We start from the raw sequence: 26,448 nt of genomic DNA, 5'->3' as shown, positions 1-26,448 counted from the left end.
GAAAATAGGCAACAATGCTAGGGAAAATTTATATCAGTGTAAAAAATTGAGATATTCTGCAACTTTGTCAGCTCAGCTAATCTAAAGATGTGCCGAGCTGGTAAAGAAATGTTAGTGGTCGAAAAAAAGGCTGACACTATCTGCGCTTTATTTCTCTTTATGTCCATCGTGGAGCGTAACTACACGACATTATTAAACGTAGTTGGAAAATAGTTCATGAGGATATGGGGCACATGCACGCCAAGGCTGGCGCATATGATTCCTCTTAAAACTAAAAACAGAGCTATGCAGATTCATGCCGTAAAGAATAGAGTATGACAAAGTCTTAGAGCTGTGGCAAGTAATCTATAATTTTGCATATCCCACCTGCGAAATTCCCTGCACAATACTTAAAGGACGCTGCAGTGCATTCGGAATATGTAAGAAGCCTTGATCACGAACAAGCAGCTGCTAACTTTCTAGATGCTCTTTAGCTTTTCCGAAATAGATGCTGCAGAAGTATGGCAGAAAATGCACTCTTTGCAACGGTTTTGCTTCTCGCATCAGTGACATTTGTTTGTTCGAATGACTTTCTAAAGTGCGCACCCGTTCTCGGCAAAAAACTGGATATCAGAAAGGTAAACTTCACACGTCAATATTGTCATCTGCGTTACTTGGGTAGTGAACTACAATGGCAGTTACATCTATTGCTCGCACAACCATGCTCGCGCAAAGGTGTTTACTCAACCCCCCTTTTATAACCAATGTTGCTCATAGCTTGTCTTTCATTCTTTGGAAAGTTATTCCTCGGAATGTTGATTGTGAAAGCTAGCAAACAAATGTAACGTAAAACGAACATCGACAGCACCTACCTTTTATGCTAGATCTTCTAACACTGACGTATTAAAAGTGCTAGCAGTAACCGGAGATCGGCCCACGCATGAGGCCTCGTTTCTACCAGAAAGGTTGCCGTCAGGCGTAGCATTCGCCCCCAGGGCTTCCCGGTAAACGTTACGGTAACATAATCTGCAGCTGCCGGGAAGCATGAAAAGCAGTCAGGGTTCTTACAATGCTATCGCTTTCCACTCTTGAAGCTGAAGCTTAAATGTCCTCTAAATGTTTCTTGTGTTCTTTTCAACCCTGTATATATACGCCACAACTGACAAATAAAACGTCAAACCATCATCTTACTGAAACGAAGGTTTTGCTGTAGCGGAAGAGTCCAGAGACTGTTTTTAGTAAAGGCGACGTTCCAGGAAATATATGACGTCTAGATCGCGCGCAAATTTTAGCTGACATTTGCTTGTGCTTTAAAAAGAATCTTCTTCTTTTATCCACTAACGTGTAGCCCCAATCACTGAAACAAACTAAGACTAGCGATTAAGTCCCATAATAGAAAATTCTCAACTTATTCGCCAGTGTGAGACTAATCAGTCCATTACTTAGGTTACGCAGGAATGTTTGAAGCTCAATGTTTTTTTCCCTTAGACCATATTGTAACCGAGAAACAAATGATATTTTTTGTGTCAGTTTGTACAGAATTTAAAAATATCATTGTTCCAGCTCTTACTCGCCGTGGTGGCTTACAGGGTGCGGCGTTGCACTGCTAAGCAAGAAGTCGCGAGATCAAGTGCCGTTCACGGTGGCCACATTTCAAAGCGGTCGAAATGCAAGAACGGCTGTGTCCTGTTCATGTGGGGCGCGTTAAAGATCCCCTGTTGGTCACATATCCACTTTTTTTGTCGAGAACGGGTGCGCATTTTAGAACATCATTCGAAGAAAAGAATGTTACTGATGCGAGAAGCAAAACGGTCCTCCACTACAGCGTGCCTCAGAATCAAATGGTGGTTTTGGTACGTAAAACCACAGAATTTAATTCAATGCTGCAGCTCGGAACGCGCCGTAAGCAAACTTAAAGGAATCGGAACATACACGAATGATTGGGTAAAAATTTTAATACATGATGTGATTGCAGGAAAAGGACGTTACTACAACAAAAGAAGGAAACGTGTCTCTTCACATCAACTTGCCGTAAAAGGAAACGCAATGGCCCCGTTGAAGTGTTTTTGATTTATCACAGAGATTGAGTGTGTGTGACATTGTGTATTGGGAAAACTATTTGTAGCCCTGCATCGTAGTATGCACAACATACGGTCGAGTTCCCAACATTCGGAGCGGGATTCTCCGAGCTTCCTGTTTAGCACGAGCAAAAACGGTAATAAAACGGCGCCTTTTAGAGCTGGGACTGCTGTAAATGTTAAGGGTGTAAGCAGGAGCCGACCCCGTCTTTTTAGAAAGTATTTCAACAAAGTAGTGATCAATGTCCATACTCGGTACCTTCGAAATGGGAGCAAGGAACGGTCAAATGACTTTGCTCTAGGATAGCGGTATTGGGACGTTCGCACCTTCTGAATTGTAATGTTTTGTAGCCCGAGATTTTAACGTAACCATGCGTTTCTTATAAAGCAATGACTGCGGGCGATTGTGTGTGATTGTGTCTTCTATTTTAAAAGCCTCTACAGTTGCACTGCCGCACGACTATTTTGGAGCGCTTAGGGGATGCGGCCATGCAGTAGATCGGGTGTTTAGGTAATTTGATCAACTTGGGGAAGTCGGGTGTCATCCTGACTAAATTTAGCGTTTATATGGGTACTGAGGTTATGATCATTAGTAGCAAGCGACTCATGCTTCGGTTCTACAGCATGCATGCATTTTTAGGGTCCTCAAAGTGATTGTTACACTTTCGAATGTGTGTCGCCAAATTAAATATTAGCTTATCGTGTTCCCTCCAAGTACCTCTGCAATCATCAATAGATTTGCGCTTCGTGGCAGTACTGGTAGTGGGAGGAGGAGAAGTGTCCATAGTTAAAGTAGGATCGCTATTCTCTCAGACTGGGAAGAGGTTATAGACGGTTGTTTATCAGTAAAAGGTTGAGATGTAGAGGTAGTAGTCGCACATAGAGAAGGGGTTGGGAGGTCAAGAATTTGTTTACGCAGAACACAATTTTCTTCCTGAAACTACTGTAGGAGGAGCACCACCTTTTCGTATTTGAATAAAAAAAAATGCCCAAGGAAGACCTGAAATCTGCGTCGAAAGTTTTTCCCATTCGTCTGATCTGAAAAACACATTTGTGGGTTGCACTCAGGAATCATGGGTAGGCTGTCTTTTTCGTAGATAACTTCTCCTAGGCATTCTTTATCAATGCAGATAATGCCTTTGCACGTCTTGGAGTTTGCAACGCTGTAGGAGGTGAATTCGTACTCTTGGCCGTCGACCGTGAGCGACTCGCTTGCGAGATATTTCGTCAGGCGATCGTAGCTTTCCGTGCTGAGGGTATTTGCGTAGGCCGTGGGGTTGATGGTAATGACGTCTTGGCGCAGCGTAACAGTGGCTAGCAAGCCGGCTGCCGTATAGAGAAGCTTCGTGAGTTGGAAGTGGCTGAAGCGGGAGGCCTCGAAACTTCCGCGAATGCGAAAAATAGCCTTGTATGAGCCTTCGGGTCACATGGGATGCCTCACTTTGTTATTCCTGGAGATCATCTATTTCTATACAGGAGCCTTGGCAGTGGCCGCGATGGCGTCCTTACAGAGTGAGTCTTGATACAACAGTTCAGTTCCTTGCCTACCAAACAATCGTAGGCAAGGAACTGTAAATGTCAGATTAAAGGCGTTCTAGGGCGCAGACTTCTTCAAAAATAGTCTCAAAACGTAACATAAATCTTCACACACGTCGTATGAAAGAGCCGCTAGAATAGAACAAAAAAACAGGGATTGCACACAAAAACTCGCGGAGCCGCCGAGACACGTCCGCACGCGGTGACACCACCTCACGTCCCCCCTTCGATGGAAAGCAATTCACGCGTCACCACTTGAATAAATACGACAGGGTCCACGGAAGCGCGGTGAAACAACATTCATACGGCAACTTGTACATTTTGGCCACGATACATCAAACACCGTGATGCCATTGTAAACAAAGATAGTGGTTCAAGTTTGTTGAGAATACATTGACACGTCACAACTCATAATAGCTGAAGAATGTGCAAGTGCGTCTGTTACATTGGTGCAGGAGGAACAACGACGTGACGAAACCTTTCTAAGACGGTATGACAACCTATATACACTGTTATAACACGTCGAGGCATAAACACAATTCGACCACAAGAACTAGTAAAATTTTAAAGCAAGTGTCTTTTTTGCTTATTAGCCGCTTATCCTGGTGGTCGGTGGTAGTGGAGCTTTCAGCCTTCATGGAAAGAGCACATTCTCTTGCGTGAGCCATTTGCGGATTGCCTTCCTCGCCAAACGCTAACTTAATGTCCGTAGCTCCTGCAGATTTCGGTGTTTAATTTACCTGAAATAAAGAATTGCAGTGCACGATACGATAGTGACAGCAGTAAAAAGTATTAGCCAACATCAATGCTTCTTAGGTTTTTTACAGTAGAACTTCTGCCAGGGATAGTTCCTACATAGCATTTTGAAGGTGAAAAATTCAGCGCAGATACAAAGGACAACGCTCAAAGAAGAGATGACACAAGCACTGGCGCTATAGCATCACTTCTTTGTGAGCTTCCCTTGTGTGTTTGCACAGAATTCTTCAACTTCAAATTGCTTAGATTTACGAAAACGCGAAATAAGCTGCCAGCTTATTTTTGAAATTTCATGTACCTAGAGCCTACCTAATCAGCCCGCATTAGCTCAAGTTGATCTCCTTGTAATAAGCTACGCAGAAGTCACATTCGGTTTTTGTACGCTGGGTTGTCGAAGCGCACATATTTCGCGTAGTTATTTCTGTCTCGTTCATGCCACGTCAAGGGGAACTTCAAGTCTCACGATGTTACCACTATTTACGATGAACCCGTTTGTAGGCGTACAAAGTCGAAAGAGTAACCGACCAGGGAAATATGGCGATCAAGTGATGACAAGTTAAGCAACGCGTATATAACCATTCCTTTGGTTGCATAATTAGGGTTGCTAGATGAAGTGAAAATTTGCATAGTTGAAGAGCTACTCTGCATGTCCATTAATCAGGCGATGATGAGTCGGTGTGACAGACATTGTATGGATAACTGGCCAGTAAAATATTGAGTGAAGAGGAATGGGCAAGAAAAAGCCTAAAGAGGAAAGCAAGCAAAAAAAGGAATATTGTTGTAGTAATATTAGACAGCTTACTTATTAGGATACTCAAATTTGTCATAAATTGTTATTTTTCACAAAAAGAAAGCTAATGATAGTACATAAAAGCTTGTTCATATTTGTAAACAGCAAATATATAAGGCCACTAGCGCTCAGGTGCAAGTGTAAAATCAAGGGACCATTGCGGCCATTTCTTGTTGTGCCACATCAATAGGCTCCTTCAATAATTGGTTGTTTTAGTAGTGTTCCCCTACAAGAGAGAGAGAGAGAGGGTATACAAGACAGGGATGTTAACCATTAAAGAGGCCGGTTGGCTACTTTACTCTGGCGAAAGGGCGAAGAAAAGGGAGAAGGGATAGAGAGGGTATAGAGACAGTCATTGAGTCAAAGCCGCTCGTGCAAATCAGACGTTCCGAGAAAGTATAGACATCATTGTGAGCTTCAACTGCGTGACAGTAGGTGTCCCGATGCCTTACCAGATAGCATATATCTTAATTATACTACTGCAACCAGAGCTAGAAAGTGCAAAAGAAGATTGAAGTCCCCTTGTATGTTGTTCGAGTGTTGCCGATGGAAGTTATGCTGGGCTTCGAAAAGATCGTAGGTACGAGCTAGTTTCATTTATGGACTGTCCTAGTAAAAACCAAGTCGCTTCACCTAATCAACACAGAATTGTCATGCTTGTTCCAAACGATCTTTGCGAAGTAGTCTCTGTTTATGCAGCTTAGAATACAAGCAGAAATTCGGGAAGCACCCAGATTAAAATAACAGCACTTGGCCAAAATACTGAAAGATGCGGAGTAGATGTGTTCATGAGCTTTCAATGAGTAAATTAGATTTTCTTGAGAGCTATGTGTTGCGCGATCATCGCTCGCAGTGTAGATCCGTGAGCCAACAAAGCTCCTGAAAAATGTTTGGCCCTGAGTAGTCTGCAGCCATGGGGCAGATGCGGGGATCCGTCTCACAGATCGATTAGTTATTACGGTTGTCTGTCTTCAGTCATACTTTTCTGAATATTTACTAGAGCGAAACAGAAAGCGATTAGGCACAGGCGCGGTCCCCTTTACTTTCGCGCTAACATTTGTTTAGAAAATTACTACCAGCTCGCCCCATAACCACCTGCTTGATACACTGACACGACAAACGCTTCCAACCTGCCATAGGTTCATAAGACATAAGATTTTCTCGGCAAAGGTCTATGAAGAATAGGCTGAAGAAGTTAGAGAGTGCGCGAATTTGTCCTAAAATAGAGCATGTGGGACACTGGCACCAGTAGCTGTATGAGCAAGGCCGTAAGCTTCGAATGTTTAGTGCATTTTATATTAAGGGTGCATTTTCACACCCCACCAACTTTCAAGCACGTCCTGGGGCACTTTTGCCATGGTTTCGCGTAATGGCTATATTGTAGCACCTTACTCGCAGTCACATGCTGGCGTATTTAACCCTTTATGCATTTATATTTATTCTATGCATATTTTACTCACTGCGAATTTTCACTGTAATCGTCAATGTTGCACTGTGCTTCCGCGTAAAGGTCAAATGCGATAAGATGGTATCGCGCCCCAGACGCCTTGAGCTGTGGGCGCGAGGGAAGGGCACGAGGGTTAGCCATGGAGTATGGTGTCTCATTGAGCCCATAATAACAGAGGTCACGTGATAAAGCGCGCACCGGTCTTACAAAGAAGGGCGGGGGTATGTAAGCCTCGTCGTCTCCTCTAGCCCGGCCATGCGCCATCTCCACCTTGCCTTGGAACTAATCTCAGTGTGTGTAAAGCTCTTCTAGCCAATACGGCGGGTGGCTGTGTTTCTACTGTTTTCCCACGTGCGTTTTGCTAGAGATGGCCTAATTTAAAGTTCCGAAGACCTGTTGAAGCGAAACGCAGCTGGAGCTTTAGTTTTCGTCTCTTTGTGCTCTTTATAAAGGCAGCATTGCAATAGGAATTGTTTGTAGTCACCAAGTGATATGTGTGCCTATTTGGTTGTGCCAGTGGGAAACCATGATTGCTAATATAACTATAAAGAGAGTGTTCGGTTCAATTGACACGACTATCCCCTCTACGAACTTGGTTCATGTGGATGTGTTATACTTTGCTACCACTATCAGCGCTTCGCCTTTCGTGCAAGGTGTGACATTATTCTTGCTCTAAATTATCATCTAGATCATCCGAAAGCCTTATATTATAAGCTAGAGGCATTCTACATTTTAATAGGCTGTATTTCCTATACAAAACGAAAATATGCAGAAGCCACTGACGATAATTCTGAATGTAAGCGTAAAGCCGAACGTTTCTAGATTGTTATTCACTGTGCTAGAGACAAAATCCACTGGAGCGGCTACATAGCAGTAGAGTGAGGGAACTGAGGTCCCACTGGTTGTTTCATTGCATACTTCTGTCAACAGAGCTGTTAACAGCACACCTGTGGTAAAAGTATAGGTGAACTGAAGTAGTACTGGGAATTAAGGTTCATAACTACACTGTTTTATTCCTCAGACACGTGGTGTTTTGCAGCGGAGCTGTGACAGTTAACGCCTAGAGCAATTTATAGATAATTGGGTTGTCGGCAAAGGCTATCGTATGTCCCCACAGGTGCCGAAGTTCATATAGCGGCGTAGTACCAAGCGTAAGAACCAGGGGCCTCTCGAACAACACCGCAGTTGCTGGGCTGGCGCCTTGAGCGTGTGCTGCCCAAATTTAATTTTCTCTTTTGCATCCGACGCCAAGGCGCCGGCTGAGAGCTCGGACCATAGCAGCCCCGCGCTGGAGCGTTGGTGGGCGCTACACCTGCGTTCCCTACTGCGGCCACCGCTGATTAGCCGGAGTGGTACGAGCGAGAAGGTGACAGACGTCACCATGCAATGCTGCACCAGCCCGCCTCCTCCTCGCATGTACAGCTCCTGCCAATCAGCAGTTGCCGAACTGGAAAGCCCATTAGGAAGACTCTTACACAATACTCCATTTGCTATGCAGTTAGAGCTGGCATAATTTACGCTGTACACTGGCACTCAACATTTATGTCTCTGCAGTTTATATTTGAGCGCAGATTTCCAAACCTTAATTTAAGCTGTTCCCGGGTTCCCTTCAGTGAGTAGCATTCTCTACGAATGAAGGTGCGGCCGAACCTGTCTTTTACAGATAACCTTCGGTAGGGTTTGCGTGAGTACATTTCCTTGCATTTAGATAGTTTCAGACATTGACAAACAGGCGGTTTAGTTATTACGCTACCTTTGATTCTTACAGTTTGTTGGTACCAAGGATCCTATATGGACTTGGAATACAACCACAAAGGACCATATTTCTTGTGAAGTGGACGAGATGAAGAGTATGACGCAAGGGTCCATTTATTTCACACGAAAATTTCACACTGACCGTAAATCGTAAGATATCCTAAAACGTTATTAAAAATTTTGCAATAGAATTCACCATATTTATTTTATTTCAGGCATCCGATTACAAAGAACTACGAAGGAATCTTTCCAAAGCACCAGCAAAACGTTATGGAACTCCGCAAACCAGGTATGAAAAATGAAGCTCATATGGTATTTCTTTCATTTTTTATGGATACAGTCTAATGTCGTGTAGTTGGTGTAATGTAAATTGGAAAGTGCCAGACTGCATTTTATTCAAAAGCACCACTGTCTTGTAGGACCTCGTACCTAAACCATGCACTTGAAAGATTCCGTGGATTTACATCGGTGCAAAAATATCATTTAGTATAAACTTAAAATTGACGTCGCATTTTCTTCTATGAATGTGCTGAGAAAACGAGCGTAAAACGTTTCGGTAACGGTGTAGTTCATATTACTAAAATGAATGCACAATAGACATGATTTGTCTCATTACTCTTACTTCCTTATAATTAGGACGATGTCATTCTCAATTCATGCTGAACTCTCGAAACACTTACTAAACAACTGTAATAAACAGCGCAATAGGAAGGAAATGAATATTCTCTATTATTCGGCCAATCACATTTTTTGACGAAGGATCAATCCGTTGGCAGATATTGCTCACAATGTGCCCCACATTTCCACTAAATGTAAACACGTGCTGAAAACAGCTATTCTAGGTGCCTAAAATTCTTACGGATAATTGAACTATCAACACTAAGCAACACTGCTTCAATTATTCACTGCAAAAAAACATTATTGATCAACCTTTGCCTACGCACAACAAAATACAGTAGTAGGGAAAACTTCACAAATGGGACACATTTTTCTAACAATTTTCTTTTTTACGTCATCCAAAACATTGGCACAGGAAAAGAAAATAAAGAAATATAAAGGTTGGGACATATGCAAGCTTGCGCATTGTTACGCATTGATCATAAGTGAGTGCTTTAATAGTTTAAGAAATGTATGCAATGTTCATAGAATGGTTAGGTCACTATCAAGCTTATTCTAAACTGAGGTGTCTGTAAACTGTAGTGTAGAGCTACCGTAATTAGTATTTACCCTAGGCAATAAAAAGCGACAACAAGATGCCTTCCCTACTTTTCGAAGTCAGGGACGGAGCGAGACTCTTGTCAAGCAATCTTCACTCCTAATATGCATATTGTTCGGTGCTATATTGTGAAGAGCTCTTTTTGGAAGTGCAAACAGCGGTGACAGATGACTTTTGTATGTGCAACCCCAGATCGCTAAGGAGTAATTAATGTGAGATTGAAAAAATGCGTAGTAAAGATTGATAAGTATGTTGGGACAGAAATAGTTTCTACATTTCAACAACACATGCAAGCCATATGAAGCCTTATAGACTACAGAACGCACATGAAGGCAGAATTTTAAGTGGTTATCGATAACAACACCAAAACATTTTGTCTCACTAGATTGTTTTATGGGATGGTTACTGTAAACGACATCTCAATGAATAGTCGCTTTCTTTTTTTCAGAGTAAAATAAGGTAAAAACTGTCTTCGTTGCCTTAAGGTGAAGGGCCTTCAGGGTACAGCAACGGTGCAAAATTTGTAATACGGGTGAAGCTCATTAATTAGGTTGCATTCTTCACGATCAGCTATAATAATGTTAGTATTGTCTGCATAATCTACAGGAGTAGCACATACAAGCTGTGAAGGGAAGTCATTTATATTAATAAAAAAAATAAAGGTCCAAGTATGGATCTCTGGAGAACGCCAAGGTTAATAACGGTGTTGTTGGACTGAAAATCGTCTAGACGAACAATTTGTTGCCGATTTTCAAAATTACTGTCAATCAACGTCAAAAGCATTCGGTTAATTCTGTAACTAAGCAATTTATCGCTGCATATAATATAACTGAGAGCATAGAAAGCTTTCGCACAATCTATGTACAGTCCCGCGACAAGATAACCACCGTCTATTGATTTTCTAATTAAGTCCGTAAATGTTGAGACAGCAGTTTGTGTGGAAAGGCCATTTCTAAAACCGTATTAGTGCAAAGAAAGAATGTTGTACTCGTGTAGGTAGTCATTAGGGCCCTTCGCGAATATATTTTCGGGTATTTTGCTGAAGAACGGTAGCACTGAAATTGGATGGTAGTTTTCTATTCTGTGCTTGTCCTTTGACTTGTACAGTGGCCGCACCTTGGCAATTTTCATCCGCGCTGGAAACACACCCGTGACAAATATAGTATAGAAGATATGCGCAAGAACTGGTGACACGATGCCAGTTACAAGTTTAACGCCATGCCCCGAAACATTGTCAATTTCATAGGCTGTGTTTCGCAAAGGAGAAATAACTGAAGCTACCTAAAGCTCATCTGTAGGTTAAAGGTAAAAAGAAGCATTTGTACGCGGAATGCACGTTGCATCAATATCCTTACCAGTTGAGTTAATGTGGGACAAAAATAGGCACTGAAAGCCTTACAGATACTTTCGGGTGTAGTGTACACAAAGTCATTGTATATTATTTTTTCTGGGGGATTTTGTTTTACGTCTTGCCCTAGAAACTGGTTGAAAAGCCACCAGTTTTTTTTTTCGAATTCTTTCTGTTCTGTTCAATGCGATTGCTAAAATAAGCTTGATTTGCTGCATAAAGTGTTGTATTAGGAGTTTGCGAATACATAGGGTATCTTTCCTTCAAGGAAGTGTTATAAGGTTGCCTTTTTATTTCCCTATAGATGTTATATTTCGTTTTATTAGAAAGCATGAGCGCGTCCGTTACCTAAGGATTTGAGAACGTAGTTTTCTTTTGTCAAATACATCGAAAGTTTCACTTTATATATCCACGCCCGTCTTGTTAAATAACCGCTCTACCACGTATTTAATACAGTTTACCGAGGTATCAGCGTCCAACCTGGCACATTGAATGAAGTCATGCCGAGTCTGCTTACACGTAGACCACAGCATTCTGGAGATCCCCATCTTCGTGTATATCGCGAAATCAATTATTTTAGTGAGAGAGCAGCTCACGGTTAGTTCTGATCTTAGACAAAGGAAATAAAGCACTCGCAGTAGTCGGAAGTTATGACAGGCTATAACGAGTGAGAACCATCCAAAAACAAACACAGCCATTGCCGAGCCACCGAGCACTGTCGAACTATGGGATCCGAACATGAGTTCTTATTGAATTCGAGATCAGTCAGTACTTAGTCGATAAATTATGTTGTAATATCACCTGAACAAACAGTGATAGAAGAAGGAATGTAAAATTGGGAAGGAATATTTTGATTCGTTACTAAAGTATTGGTGGTACTCCTGAAGTCACCATTAGGTTCAGTGAAGGAGAGAACAGTGCCAATACCCGCTAACTTTGGCCGTCTGTTCTATTATCACCTTGTCTTCTTCAAATTTTCCCTTGTGCTGTGTTACCGAGCTTGTGCTTCTAATTCGCTACACTTGGTCACACTACGTTTTTGAAATTTAGCGTACAACCATATCAGATGTGTCGGTGGACTCTCTCCTTGAGACAAGTCACGTGAATGGCGAAATGGTTATTTCTTCTGTCCAAGGTTTCCTGTTGACCTAGAGTTCGAGCCCGCCAAGAGTTCTTCCCTAGGCGCTCTGTGATAACAAAGCGCAGCTCAAATTTGACACATAGCTTCTTGCCCGGTGGTTGACTACCTCGTTGAAACGATACTTCATCTCCCATCAGGTACTGAGGTACGGGACTGTGACGACGGTCGTAACGCCGCTTTTGAACGACTTTAGCTCTTGCGGGACTCTTGCGAGCTTCTTCACTAATATTGTGGTATAAGGTATGTCACAGAATGATTCGACCAAAGCTGATCAGTTCATCCAAATTCAGCGCGTTAAGTCGGCGCAGCTGGACATAGACTATTTCATGCACCAATTTCCCAGCTGAATTCCGTACTGAAGTGTTCAATGAGTAAACAGCCGCCTGGAGATGTTCGTCCCAGTCGAATTATCTCGGCTTGCAATGGCTGCAATAGGAAGCCAAACATGCTTGAATTGTCTGATTTGCTCTCTCCGTCAGGCCGATTGCTTGCGGATGGTAGGCTGAGGCAATTTGGCGAACTCTTTCTTGGCGTAGGTAGGCGCGTAGTTCGGAGCTGCGGAAGGTAGGTAACCGATCCGATATTTTTTGTACCAAAGACCATGCCACAGTTCAGATCACTCTCTAAAATCTTGTCACACAGCTGGGTGCGAGAGAAAGCATGGCAACAACTTCATCAAATTTTCATAGGCCGTCAACCGCAATCAGGATGTAGCGACTGCCAGCAGCTGTCGTTGCTAGCGGGCCAACATGGTCTTTGCCAACCGTGTAAAATATAGTAGTAGGAGGTGCAATTGCAGCGGTAGCTCAGGTTGGCATTATGAAAGCCGTTTGTGTCGTTGGCATATTTCGCAGCTAGTCACATAAGAGCCAACACTCTTACTTGTTTTGGACTTCAAGACGCTCTGGTGTACTCATTCAGCGTCGCTCGCTGACCTATGTGCCCGCTGTCAGGTGTGTCGTCGATGGCGTGAAAAATAGCAGGCCATAATGAAGCGGCGATAACCAGAAGTTGTTCTTCATCTTTCCAGTTATTGTATCATTCGCAAGAAAGAAGAGTTGCGTCACGCATGATAAATTTGCTGTTGGGTTACGCGTCCACAACTGAAGCTATGATAACCACGACATCAGTGTCTTGAAATCACACCTCGGTGACGTCTCGCTGTAAATATATTACGCACGCTTCATTCAGGCCAGATGAGTCCTTTCCGCTATAACTTCGCAACAATGTGTCAGCTACTTGGTTAAATGTACTGACGTTATGTCGGACGCAGTAGTCATACTTTCGGAGTCGTATTATCTATCGTGCGTAGTTATACTGCAGCTCTTGCTTTGAGAACATCCATGAAATTGCTGCATTATTTGTTAACATCCTGAACTGCTTACCAAGCAGTTCAGCTTGTCTTGTTTTCGTTCTTTCGAACGAAGACAAGAGCTGCGGCCCAAGGACTGCACGACGGTGTAATCAGGCCGGCAGCTGGCATCTCACGTGCTTGTTTGGCTATGACAGTCGGTTCGCGTTCAACATACCATCGACGTAATACGCATATAGGTGGATGGCCTTTCTTAGAACGCGGTGCTCAAACAAGTCGGAGCCGGTAAGTTGTGCAATCTTCTCGGCAAACATGGTGCGGTGTTGGTCGAGAACGCTAGAAATGGTCTTCTTGCCCGAAGGCTCACCTCTGTGTGAATCAGTCGGTGGCGCACAGGAGGTCGCTGAGCGGAGCCTAACTTTACCGGCGTCAATGCTCAGTTGTACGTCGTCGGAAATGATGTAGTGCGGGACAAAAATGATGTCGGCAGGCAGGACGCTGAATACGCGTGTGTCGCGTACGCTCCTAGTCCCAGTAGTTTTGTGTAGCCGCAAGTACCTGCTGGCTGTACATTTCCACCTCGGCTTCGCGTGCTTGACTGAGTCAAGGGCTGTACAGTGGGAGGAGCGTGTCGCCAAAGCAGCACTGAACTCTGAGCGCCGGTGTCTACAAGTGCTATCAGCTTTCGATACCGTCTGCGCGAATCGGCACCAACGGCAGTGAGCCACTCTGATATTGTATGTGCTGCCTTGCACCATGCAATCCATCGCGGGAGCAGTGGCTAGCGTCACAACGGGGAAGCGGCCACATTGCAGCACGGAAACTTACGAGGTAGCACATGGCTACATGGTAGATGCCCTACGCCATCTAGCTACGCCCTGTAGCACTGAAGCCTTGTGAACGAAAGTGACATAAGCTGTCTCTAACATATACATTGACAGGACGACAGCATGTGTGCGGTCGCGAATAACATTTATGTCATAGTGCTTGCCCGTAGGGGAAGCCCAAGTAATGTTGCAGGTGCCAAGGAGCCACAGCTTGTGGTAAATGTATTCGGCTATGTCTTCATCTGGAGCTTGTTGGCGTGACCGCATATCCATCAACAGAACGCATAAGCACTCGAAGAGCTGCAAACGCGGTCGTGAAAGCAGCGCATAAGTTGGCCATGACGCACATTTGCTTCCATCAAAACTATGCGAGGCCTCAGCCACACATCGGAGATGCCCTTCTGTGATTGATTTCTTGGTGGACTCTGGCCAAGAGTGTTTTGACGCAACAGAGTCTACGGTGCGGACCCAAGTGGTGAAGTCGTCTTTAAACCAAATAAAATCTGTAATTGCATTTTCAGAAAGTGGAGTAAGTGCGGCGTACCAAATGGCGGCAGTAGAGCTGTTTCTCATGTTGTTCATCTGTTGTGACAACATGAACAGGGCCAGGGCAAGGGTGGCGTTACAGCCCTACCTTGGAGTCCCCGTGGAGGCTCGGGGACGGCGCGGGTGGTAGTGACTGCGGGCGACAAAGGACTCGTCTGCTTCCAAGGGTCGTGTGCGGAGGCGAATCAATATGCGATGGATCCGTGGTTCGCGAGAGCGTCATGGTAAAGGAGACAACAGAAATAACACTCGTTCATTGATCCGGCTGTTCTACGCTCTCCCTGTCTTCTTCCCCTTTTCCCTCGTCCTGTGTTACCGAGATTGTGATTCAACTGAACTAAACTTCCGAAATTCCTCTCCCGAAAGGGTTTACAAGAGGCAAAGTGATTTGCAGCATTTTACTGAGCAATACTTTTTTTTTCACAATATTTTTTTACCTGACGCTGTCCCGTATTTTACTATACGTCCTCCATAAGCGCAACAGGACAAACTTAGTGGAGCGTAGTTTTGTTGCTGTTTCGCTGAATACTAACGGTGTTAGAAAACAAGTGCCCGCGTGCTTCTTGCAGTGTCGCCTGTAAGAGTTGGCATAAGTGATTGATGATGCGAAATGTGACCAGCTAGAAGTAGTTTCCTTTTCATGTTCATCACCCATGAATGCTTATTTGTTCCAGTTTATATTTCCGGATTTATATTTTGGAATCATAACCATTCAGGAACTCATCCGTCATCTTTCACTCTAGGAGTCAATGAGCACATCGTCTGCCGTTTTTGAATCATCCCGTTCATCTTTTATTAATTGGAATACATATTCTCGTTCTACTGAGAGCCTTGACATGTGCATCTTCTGTTTTTCTTTCCATTTCACTGGGCTACTTGCAGCGCATGGTTAAGCGGTGTGTCATCAAATTTATCGTGAATTTGTGTTTTGAAATAGGTGTTGTATTGATAGAAGGCGTCAAACTAAACGCAGGTACCTGGGCACGACAACAGAAAAGTCATCTTTGTGATTACTTATATCTGTCTAATTGCCCAATAAATAAAGAACACAGTACGCCTAAATTTTAGTTCACATTACCACAATTCTCAAGGAGGCCTTGAATTGACGTGACTTCATGCTGCTTAACCCAAATGTATCACACACGATCGACTGCTCCTTTACACTGCTAAATCAGCGCTAATAACGTTTTCATCAAAGTTGGGCTCGATAAGCGACTGCTTTATTTTCGTCTGTTTTTCTAGGTTACCACTTTGTGGCGAAGCAAACTATTCTTTTTCTCAGTGAAACATATCGCTGCGCAGTCATTAAGGTGACACCTACCTTACGAGGTATGTAATGCTGATATTTCCTAAATTGGCAAATCGCTTTATATTATTGCGTTTGCGTTTACTGGGACATTCCTATGCTACGGAATGATCTGCTTTATTGCATCATTTATGTACTGAAGTGCTAACATGCAAATACTTTCTTTTGGTTAAACAGTATACGAAAACGGAATTTAAAACTGTAATAATACGCGCAATGACAGGAGCATACTCATTACTAACCACATACTAAATAACTAACCATCAACAAAACAGGCCCCTTGAAGAAATCCAGGCCATAAACAAGAATCATGAAAGGGTGGATGTGTTAAATATGGACCTAGACAATGTAAGCCGCTATTTCTGCCTTGATGCAACTGACACACAATTACCCGCGTGTTTGTTACAAACACTTCGCTAACACTGGCGTGAACAGTGGCGTGATCTTTGCAAATTGGAGAGTAAATTTCAGAAGCGTGAACATGGGAACAAGAAGTGCCACTTACTTAGATGGTGGTTAATGGTGCTTGCTGTGTACTTTTCTGTAGTCATATTAAAACATTCATGGTCTTTTAGTCAAACCAAAGAATGCATTGTATGCCAAAAAACTCCCACTGCATGTAATTCAAATAGTAAATCGAGCATCCAAAGATGTTCTCATATACTCTAAAGCACAGCTTCTTTCAGAAGTGACTTTTTGTCACATATGCACCCAAACAGACACGCGGCACTGCTTTTTGTGGGCCTTTTATGAACTAAAGGCGCTGACTGGCTGCTCGTATGTTCTAAACCAAGGCTGCACGACGTTCGGCCTGTAAGTCACATTTCGTCCGCCAACTGGTTTTCAGAGGCCCGCGCCCAAACTTGTGTGTACTGCGGGCAAAATTAAGCATGAACATAATATGAGCAAAATGAATATTCTTGTAGGACACAGTGCAATTATATTCAGAGCCGTAAAAATGTATAAATCAGAGAAAAAGGTGTAGTAGTGTGGGATCGTTTTCACTGAACACATGAGAAAGGTGAATAACGTGACGAATACATTCGTCACGCATACAAGGCCACCAGAGCTATCCCGGCTCTGCTCGACTTCGCGGAGGACTTCCATAATTCAGCCTGCCTTTATGCCCACACGGCCCATATACCCAGGCCAAACAACAGTGTTGTGTGAGCATTAACTCTGCCCAGCCATGATGTTTTTTGCGGTCGAGCTGGGCACACTCCACAGTTACGCTTTTTTTCTTCCACTCTTTCTTTTCTGTCTTCTGCTGTCTGTCCCCTAATAGCGCGGTTGTGGTGTACGCCATTACAGTGTTTTTTTCTCGCTGTATAGTAACCTCCTCTTACCCACTATTACGGTACAGCGTCCACATGTTTAACACGAGCACACATTTCCCCATTGCGAGAATGTACTGAATACAAGATGTGTTATGTTGCTTTTCTTGGTTGTCTTACTTTTCATACTTCACGCATATTTGCTCGATGTGCATCGAAGCTAACCATCAAACAATTGTTACGTGGGTCTAGTAAGAGCGGCGCCAACAACCACAATTCTACGCTCTATACTACGCCGATACTATCAGCAGGCTCCTCTTCATTAATACATTTTATTTCTTTTCCTTACTTACATGCAATACCCACACGCGCCACAAAAGAAAGAGTAGGTTTTTAGGAAAACATGTGCATAATTTAACATTGGCACGCAAAAAAACTTATGCCCCGCTGTCTTGAAGTTTCCTCTGTCCGCGATGGTACCAACAAAATCAGGATGTCGGTTCCATTCCAAACTTATTCTCAGAATAAATGAGTCACGGAATAAGTACAAGAAACAAATACCCAAGCAAGATATAGCGATGATGTATAGAGGTGCGTGTACACATTGTTTAACCAGGGTGTGTTCGTAAGCGCTACTCACGGCCATTGCAGCGTGCGCAGAACGCCTTGATAACCGCAGTTGTCAAGCAGTGTGCGCGTTTACGTATAATGAGCCCACTAATGAACCCTGTTGCGCTGCTACATGACATCAATACTGTCAAAATCGGGGCATTCAATACGCAATGAGTCAAAAGAAATTAGGGAATATGAGAAGCCCGATTTCCATGCGATGCATTCTTTGGCTCATCGATGGCATTTTGCAATAGCTGTGATCTAAAAAGTATCAATGTTATTTTTTGGGTATTCGTTGATATTATAGGTAAAGTTTTGCTATCATGTTGCACTGCCAAACCATTCCTGCAAAAATAACCACGGACCGTGTGTTTCTGTTGAATTTTTATATACAGAACGTTATATGATATATATACATAACACTGGAAGAGCGACATTTCAGAAACGCGAAATATTCCGTTGTCACAAAAGATCATGTGAACATTACAGGTAGTTGGTGCCCTAAGTAACCTGCAATTGTTCGTGCTGCAGGCGGCCCAATTTCCATGATCGCACCGTAGTTTATGTGCACCTGTTTGTAATGCAAAGTCATATGGGCCCCTAATTTCTGCATTTATTCGCTGTATTCATAATTTTAGCTAAAACAGAAATAGGTTTGGACGTTTTTCACATCTTTTTCAATGAAGCTATTACATATAAAAAATTGCACAATTTCATTTTTATTCAATTAGGCTGAAAATTACAGTACAATCGGAGGTTAGAACGATACCATTGTACACGAGCTTCAGGCGTAGTGTCTCTTCTAGCGCACCCTTTAAGACAGTTCGTGCGCAACAAAGAAAGTGCAGAACTTACATAGAGCTACGGCTTTATTTTTCTATAAAAAAGCGAAATGGCATGTATTGTGAGAGCCGCTCTCTTGCATGTATGCATTTGTATTAATTTCTGACTGGAAAACTGAAACAGAAAATGTAGAAAAAAGCAACATCAGAGTTATCATGTCGAATACTTTTCTCTAAGGCCACAGAAGCAAACACAAAATGGGTAGCAAACAATGATATTGTGCACCGTAAGTGCAAGGATAGCACGGCTACATATTATTGTTTTGTCGCACATAAACCATTTAACCTAATCTTACATGTACAAATCTATTCGTGCCTATTCGTAACCTAACCTAACCTAACCTAACACAAACAGCATGGCTTAAAAAATTGCTTTTTTAATGTTTTAGTGTACCGTATAAGGCTTTCACACGTGCAGAACCATCACAAGTTTATACTCATGTCAAGCGCCAATCGCGCCCGCGTCTTATTTTGATTGTCGGTGGTCTTGTCACCTACCGGTCAGCACTTTTGAAAGACTAACATGACGTGAAGGTTGAGGAAAATATGGCTGTCGAAGCACACAGAATAAGTGTGTGGGACATGTCTTTGGACAACTGGAAGGGTTAGGTAGATGCCATTGCAGCGGCCGCCGAACAATATGTAATCAACACCCTTCTTATCTAATGTGCTACAGACGCGCTGACATACTTCGAAATGCATATTTCGATGCTGTATTCAAGGTCATGTTTATGACTGGGCCCTGCATACGTAACTTTGAGCCAAGTGGCACGCACTATAAAGGTCGCCTTTCACATTCAACACCGGCAGCGCTGCACTTCACGAAAATCGACAACAATGGAGATGCATTTAAAAAAAATGATAGTTTTAAAAGATTTGCAGTGAACAAAAATTAAGCTATGCCAAAAGGAACAATACCACGAGCACTTCTGTCAAACAATCACTCGTTACATTTTAATGAGGCAGATAATTTCTTCCTCCTAATTCATAATTCAATATAGATCTCATATCTCATAACATCAATTACCTGCAAAAATGTGTGCCGTCGTTAAACTATACGAAATATTCAGGGTTGAATAAGCCGAAAACCGCCAATAGATTCGGCCGCAGTACATTGCATAATAATGCATACGCTCAAGCTTTGCTGCCATAACTTTCGCTTATTAGTCATAAAACGTTGTTATTCAAACAATCTCCGCGTGTTGTACATCGCATACGACAAGCAAGAACCCATGCGCATGCATCAGTCTTCATTGGGTCACAGTGTCGGGATTTAAGCAGGGAATCAACTGCCACTTCTAGAACTTCAACTTTACGCGTTTCCTTCGACCAGTTGGTGCGTAGATGGAGCGCATTTAGTCCTTGTTACCACAGCCATTCCTCTACTTCGCGTTGCGTAACAAGTTCCTATTTGAACGTTACCAGAAGTAAAGTTCGTAAATTTGTGAGCAATATCAGTTAACATTCACTTCCTAAGAAACCAGTGCTGTCAAACGCACACTGAAAGAAATGATCAGATGTTACCCAATAGGCGCGAGCACTCAGGGTCACGGCACGAGCGTGACAAAGGTCACCGGTCCGGACAGAGCGCGTACTTGTCCCTAAGCGAATGCTTCGCACTTCCGATTTGTTCACGATTTCAATACGGCCATTTGCGCAATATAGGATATACAAATGCTCGCCCAAAGTCTCCTTTCGATAGCAAATAGGCTTCTCGAAGGTTATACTTCTGTTGACCACATGCGGTGGAAAAGATAGCGTGAGCCAAAAACACGTCATGGATATCACGTTTTGGACCCGAGCTATTCAGCACGTCACGTAACCGCCATCAAGAGGAGTGGGGAGACAGCGTGCATCAAGATACAAGCCTTTCATGCTCTGCCCTCTCATGCCTCTCTTGCATCCGCAGTAAATGATATGACACGTGATGTTCATGTCTTCGTAAGCCCGCTTCCAAGCGTCTCGGGCATGCGCCGTCGCTGCGGAGAGAGCACTGCGTCTCCCGCATCGGTGGGGACTGCAGTGGTGTGAAGGCACCTCAAATATCCGTATAATGCTGATAAAAAATTGAAATACTACTGCATGCTACAAGCGTATGAGTGTGGCAGATGAAATATTTTTCTTGTGCATAAGCATTGAAGTATTGAATTTACATATTACATTTCTCTGTTCATGCCCGTCTCTTATCTAGTCTCTAACAATCAGGAAATCATACTTACAACTCCGCTTTTGGAAAACATACTTTCATTTCCAAATCCCAATTGCTCAACAAAGTACCTGTCATCAACTACATGTACACTGTTTAAGAAACTGGAGGTGCGCGAATATTGTAAGTTTCGAATATGAATCGAATGTTACAGTCTGAGCCGTCGTATCTGTATTGAAAGTTGAACTATTTGGTGTTTTAACACTGAGGATGAGTTACAACAAATGATTGAGGACCTTAACAGAGGGCGTATAAGAGCGGAGTTGAAGATTATTATGCAGAAGACAATGATCAATAGCCAAACAAACGAGCATTAGTTCAGAATCGCCAGTGAGCATCTAGAATCTGAAGTAGTGCGCTTTACCTAGGTCAATTACTCACAGGGAACCCTGATCATGAGAAGGGAACTTGCAGAAGAGTAAAAATGGGTTGGAGAACGTTCGGCAAGCATTGTGACATTCTGAGTGGAAGCTTAGCATTATCATTAAAATGAAAAGTATAAATGAATGCATCCTAGCGGTGGTGACATATGGGGCAGAAATCTGGACATTCTCAAAGAAGTTCGAAACAAGTAAAGGACCGCGCAAAGAGCGATGGAACGGACAATGTTAGGCACAACGTTAAGAGACAAGAAGATAGCGGTGTCGATCCGACAGCAAACACGGATAGCCAATATTCTAGTTGACATTAGGAGAAAGAAATTGAGCTGGACAGGTCATGTAATGGGTAGGTTAGATAACCGGTGGACCGTTAGGGTTACAGAACGTGTGCGAAAAGAAGGGAGGCGCAGTCCAGGACGGCGGAACGGGAGATCGCAGGGAGAGGCCTTCGTCCTGCAGTGGACACAAAATCGGCTGATAATGATCATGATGGCGATGAATATTAAGCTAAATAAACATTGGGCAGCAACGAACTCGTAAAGCCTGGCTAAAGTTCTTTGTCTTATAAACAAGGCATTACACATTGTCAGAAGTGAAACAACGGGAAAGTTCTGAAGGAACGGAGAAAGAAAATTGTTATAATGCAAGCTTCCTTTGTGTTTTTGTGACTGAGACGTACAGGACAACCTGTTCTATTTGCTTAATATCTTATCATTTTGTGTGCATGGTGACGTAGTCATGAAGCAGTTTCATCTTTTACGCTGCAATCAGTGTTTGTTTATTGTAATTGGCTATATCACATGCGTGTACGGCGCACATGCACATCCTGCAGCCCCAGCTATTGTTATCATTTTCGCAATTTGCGATCTTTTTTACGGCAGCCATTTATTTAGTGTTTTCGGAAATGTGGCCACACAACAACCATTATTTCTTTGAAAGCTAGCTTGCCGCCAGGATCTCAAGATACTTAGAGGCCTTTCCTGGATTTTCTTTATTTACTAACCTTTTGTATAAAACTGATCATAACTATAGTTAGCTGTCTTTTCTTCCTTGTCAGTACAAGCCTGGTACTTAACAGTATAGAAAGCAATATTTCAGTTAAAAATGTATACATCTGCATTAGGCAATTCATTATTCAAGACACACTATTAGTATTTCATTCGTATTCGAAAAATTTGGTATTCACGGCCCTCTAACAAACCGTGACATACCTTCATGAACGTAAAGTTAAACGCAGAAATCATATATTTTGTAAAATATAAACCTTCACTGACTACAAAATATGCATATTCTAGTGTATATTGCCACGTAGGTGAGGGTGAGCTGCCTGGCACGCAGGCAGACCAAAAAGAACAGTGCCTGTCGGCGGTAAACTTAAAGACAGTTTATTGGGCGAACTTGTGCCCTAAAGCAAGCAAACAACTCGGTGACGGCAAGAGCAGCAAGAGCGCCTAGGGCGTTCGTCGGACAGCGCAAACGGTGGTTCCCTGTTTATACATTTCGCATCCATGATGAAAACGTGTCAAGCGACGTCGTTCGCGTCGCTACAAGCCGAAATAAAGGCAGGTGGCATTACGCCCCCCCCCCCCTCCCGTGCCAAAGCATTGCCCCGATGCTCAACAAAACAAGAAACCTGTAAGCATGCCAGCAAATATGCGAAACAAAAAAAGAATGTCTGGTAGTCCTATAGCGCTTAAATATCTTCTTGAGGCGCGCGACGCGGACCATAGGTCCCGCGCGACGTCGCTGTGACTATGTCCCTCCATCGGGCACAACCTCGTAGACCAGCGGCCCAAGTCGTCAAGTTATCTCGTAGGGCCAGAAATAACGGCTCAGGAGCTTCTCACTAAGCCTGCGGCTATGAATTGGTGTCCACACCATAACGAGGTTACCAAGCAGGTACTCTTGGTCTCGTCGTCGTAGATTGTAAAGTCGGGCGTCGACATTTTGCTGCTCTTTAATACTCATCCGAGCTAGCTGGCGAGCTTCCTTGGCGCGTTGAAGGAAGCCGGCAACGTCTATAAGTATGTTGTCCTCTTCAACGTGAGGCAAGATCGCATCCACCACCGTGGCGACTTGGCCACCGAAAACAAGCTCGAATGGCCTGATCTGCGTTGTCTCCTGTGGCGCGGTCTTGTACGCGAACGTCGCGTACGGAAGGGCTTCGTCCCAAGTTTTGTGCCCGGCGTCGACATACATGGCGAGCATGTCGGCCAGGGTTTCATGTAAACGCTATGTAAGGTCGTTTGTCTACAGATGGCACGCTGTAGGGCCCCGATGGCTCGTGTGGCTGAAGTGCAGAATTTGTTGCGTAAGTTGTGCTGTGAATACCGTACGTCTGTCCGTAATAAGGACCTCCGGTGCACCATGAAGGAGAACGGTGTTCTTTACGAAGAACATGGCGACCTCAATTTCATTTCCCGACGTTAACGTCGTTTTCTCGGCATAGCGCGTCATGCAGTTCATTGCTACCACTATCCACCTGTTCCCGCAAGTAGAAGTCGGGAAGGAGTCAAGCAATCTATTCCTATCTGCTGGAATGGTTTCTATGGTCGCTGGATTGGTTGCAGGAGCCCGACTTGCCCTGTAGGCGGTGTTTTACGACGTTGGCAATCTCTGCATTGTCACGTAGCCTGCAACGTCTGCGTTCATGCCCGGCCAGTAGTACTTTTGTTGAATTCTAAGAGTTCGAATGAATCCCACATGCCCTGCAGTCGGCTCATCGTGAGACGCTTCTAAAATGTCTTCCTGTAGCTTAACTGGCACGACGAGTAGGTATGCCGCTTTGTACGGCGTGAAGTTTTTCTTCACAAGCACGTTTTGGAGCAGGCACAGCGACGAAAGTTCACGTATAAATGCCTTTGGCGCTAAATCGGTCTTGCATTCGATTTACTCAAGGACAAAGCGTAGATCAGGATCGGCGCGTTGATCTTGTGCGAAGGTGTTAACGCTTATGGGCTCAAAGGAAGGCATTGTCCTCATCGTCTCATGGCATGGTGATTCGACAGGCGCTCTCCAAAGGCATTCGGCGTCTGTGTGCTTTCGGCCTTACTTATAGACGACGGGGACGTCGAACTTCTATACTCGCAAGCTCCAACGAGCGAGGCGACCTGGCGGGCCTTTCAGGTTATCGAGCCAGCACAGAGCGTGGTGGTCAATGATGAACTTGAAGTGCTTCCTGTAAAGATATGGCCGAAATTTTGTGACCGCACAAATGACAGTGAGGCATTCCTTTTCGGTCGTCGTAATAGTTCACTTCGGCTTTCGACAGGGATCTGCTGGTGTAGGCGATGGCTCGATCGAGACCGTTCTTCTTGTGAATCAACACAGCACTGAGTCCCATGCCGCTTGCATCCGTGTGGATCTCGGGGTCAGCGCTCTCGTCGAAATAGCCAAGTACTGGCGGTGACTGCAAGCGTCTTTGAAGTTCGCGAGAGGCATCTTTTTGGGGCTTCTGCCATGTAAACTGCACGTCGGCTTTCGTAAGGCGATATAGAAGCTCAGCGATTTGTGAGAAATCTCGGACAAACCGCCTGTAAAACGCAATGAGCCCCAAGAATCTACGAACAGCTTTTTTTTTTCACTGGGTAAAGGGAAACGTTCGATGGCTGCCGTCTTTTTTGGGTCAGTACGCACACCTTCGTGATTAACTACGTGGCGGAGGAACAGGAGCTCCATCAAGATGTCACGTTGGTGACGACGAGCTGCCTGGCACTCAGGCAGACAGAAAAGGACACTGCGTTGGCGGTAAATTTAGAGTTTATAAGGGGAACTTGTGCCCTAAAGCAAGCGAACAACTTGGTGATGGCGAAAGCAGCAAGCGCGCCTAGGGCGTTCGTCGGAGTGAGCGCAAGCAGTGGTCCCGTATTTATACGTTTCGCGTCCACGACAGAAACGCATCAAGCGACGGCGCTTGCGTCGCAGTGACACCGGTCGCGTCGCAGCGAAGCGAGCTGCGTCGCTTGCGTCGCTACAAGCCGAAATAAACGCACGTGGCAATATTTAAATATAAAAATGATGAGGCCCAATTTATAACTACGAAGTGTTTTTGCGGTACAATATTATTGCTACATAACTGTTTATTTCCTTGTATTTTGATGCTTCGCATCCTTTTCTTCCTTCTTTTCAGGTCACCTACCCTATTATGACCTCCGTCTATGGAATTCCGCAGTTCGGCAAGGCCCTCACGAAAAATGTATTGCACGATTCATGAAGCTGGCACCCAGCGGACACGTCATTTATGATTTGCAGTGCCATGACAATCTGCACCATGAAGGCTATTTAGTTTAGGAGAGAGAAAGCATGAAGAACCGAAACAGCATGGCCATTTCATGAACTTTTTGTTGTAGTGGCATTAAGGTGTAGAACAATAAAACGAAGACCATGGAGGCACTGCTTCATCCGAAGAAATAAAATCTGCGCAACATGGCTGCAAATCAATTTATAAAATTTTAGTAACTTACCTTTGAAAGGTACACAATGGTGGTTCCGTCCTTCAAGAAATGTGGTGGCGGTGTTGGGAGCTCTGGTTTGCGGACGCAAGTATTACACGTATTGAGTACCTCCTTGAGTGCTACCTTGGATACCCGTCGACACACAGAAGGCGGTATCTGAAACGTTGTTGGGGTGGAAGAGGCCACAGAACGTATAAATCGGTCATCTGGAGGTCAAACGGCTTCACCACTGAACGCGGTTGCCGGGTTAATTTCATGGCTTGACAGGCTTGGCAGCTTCTTACCCAGCTGCGAAAATCTTTGTTGACCCCTGGCCAGGCGAAGCGGTCCGCCAAAAGTCCCTGTGTCGCTCTGACGCCTGGATGGGTTAGCCTGTGCTGTGGATCGAATATTGGCTGCCGAAACTGATGGGGAACGAATGGTCGAGGAGCTGTCTGCGAACTAGTTGAATTCTCAAACGACACTCTCTGCGCCATTGATATCGGCACCCAGGTCGACACTATATTTATAGATTTTTCCAAGGCTTTCGGTACTGTACTGCATTCTAATCTCTTGATAAAGCTTAACATGATCTCGAAAAATTCTCAATTGGTTAGCTGGATTGCCAGTTTCCTTTCTCATCGGTCACAATTTGTATGTTATA

General features: G+C 43.9%; 1 protein-coding gene across 3 annotated transcripts in view; it reads left to right on the top strand.

Moving 5' to 3' along the window:
• The window catches only part of LOC142587574 (uncharacterized), a 129,499-nt gene extending 103,499 nt beyond the window's left edge, over positions 1–26,000 (top strand). Inside the window, exons 1-5 of one of the 3 annotated variants that reach the window (XM_075698685.1) lie at positions 1,568–1,832; positions 8,355–8,491; positions 8,557–8,630; positions 15,974–16,060; positions 25,481–26,000. In XM_075698685.1, the coding sequence (XP_075554800.1) occupies positions 1,647–1,832; positions 8,355–8,491; positions 8,557–8,630; positions 15,974–16,060; positions 25,481–25,641 (645 nt within the window). In that variant the 5' untranslated portion in view covers positions 1,568–1,646 and the 3' untranslated portion in view covers positions 25,642–26,000. Of the gene's footprint in view, positions 1–1,567; positions 1,833–8,354; positions 8,492–8,556; positions 8,631–9,374; positions 9,400–15,973; positions 16,061–25,480 lie in introns of those variants that run through there. The other 2 variants (XM_075698686.1, XM_075698684.1) reach the window with 2 other exon arrangements.
• Positions 26,001–26,448: the final 448 nt, after the last annotated feature.

The sequence above is a fragment of the Dermacentor variabilis genome, chromosome 7, assembly GCF_050947875.1.
Source record: "Dermacentor variabilis isolate Ectoservices chromosome 7, ASM5094787v1, whole genome shotgun sequence".
NCBI lineage: Eukaryota > Metazoa > Arthropoda > Arachnida > Ixodida > Ixodidae > Dermacentor > Dermacentor variabilis.
Note: the sequence above shows the minus strand (reverse complement) of the source record. Positions and strands in the feature narration are given on the sequence as shown.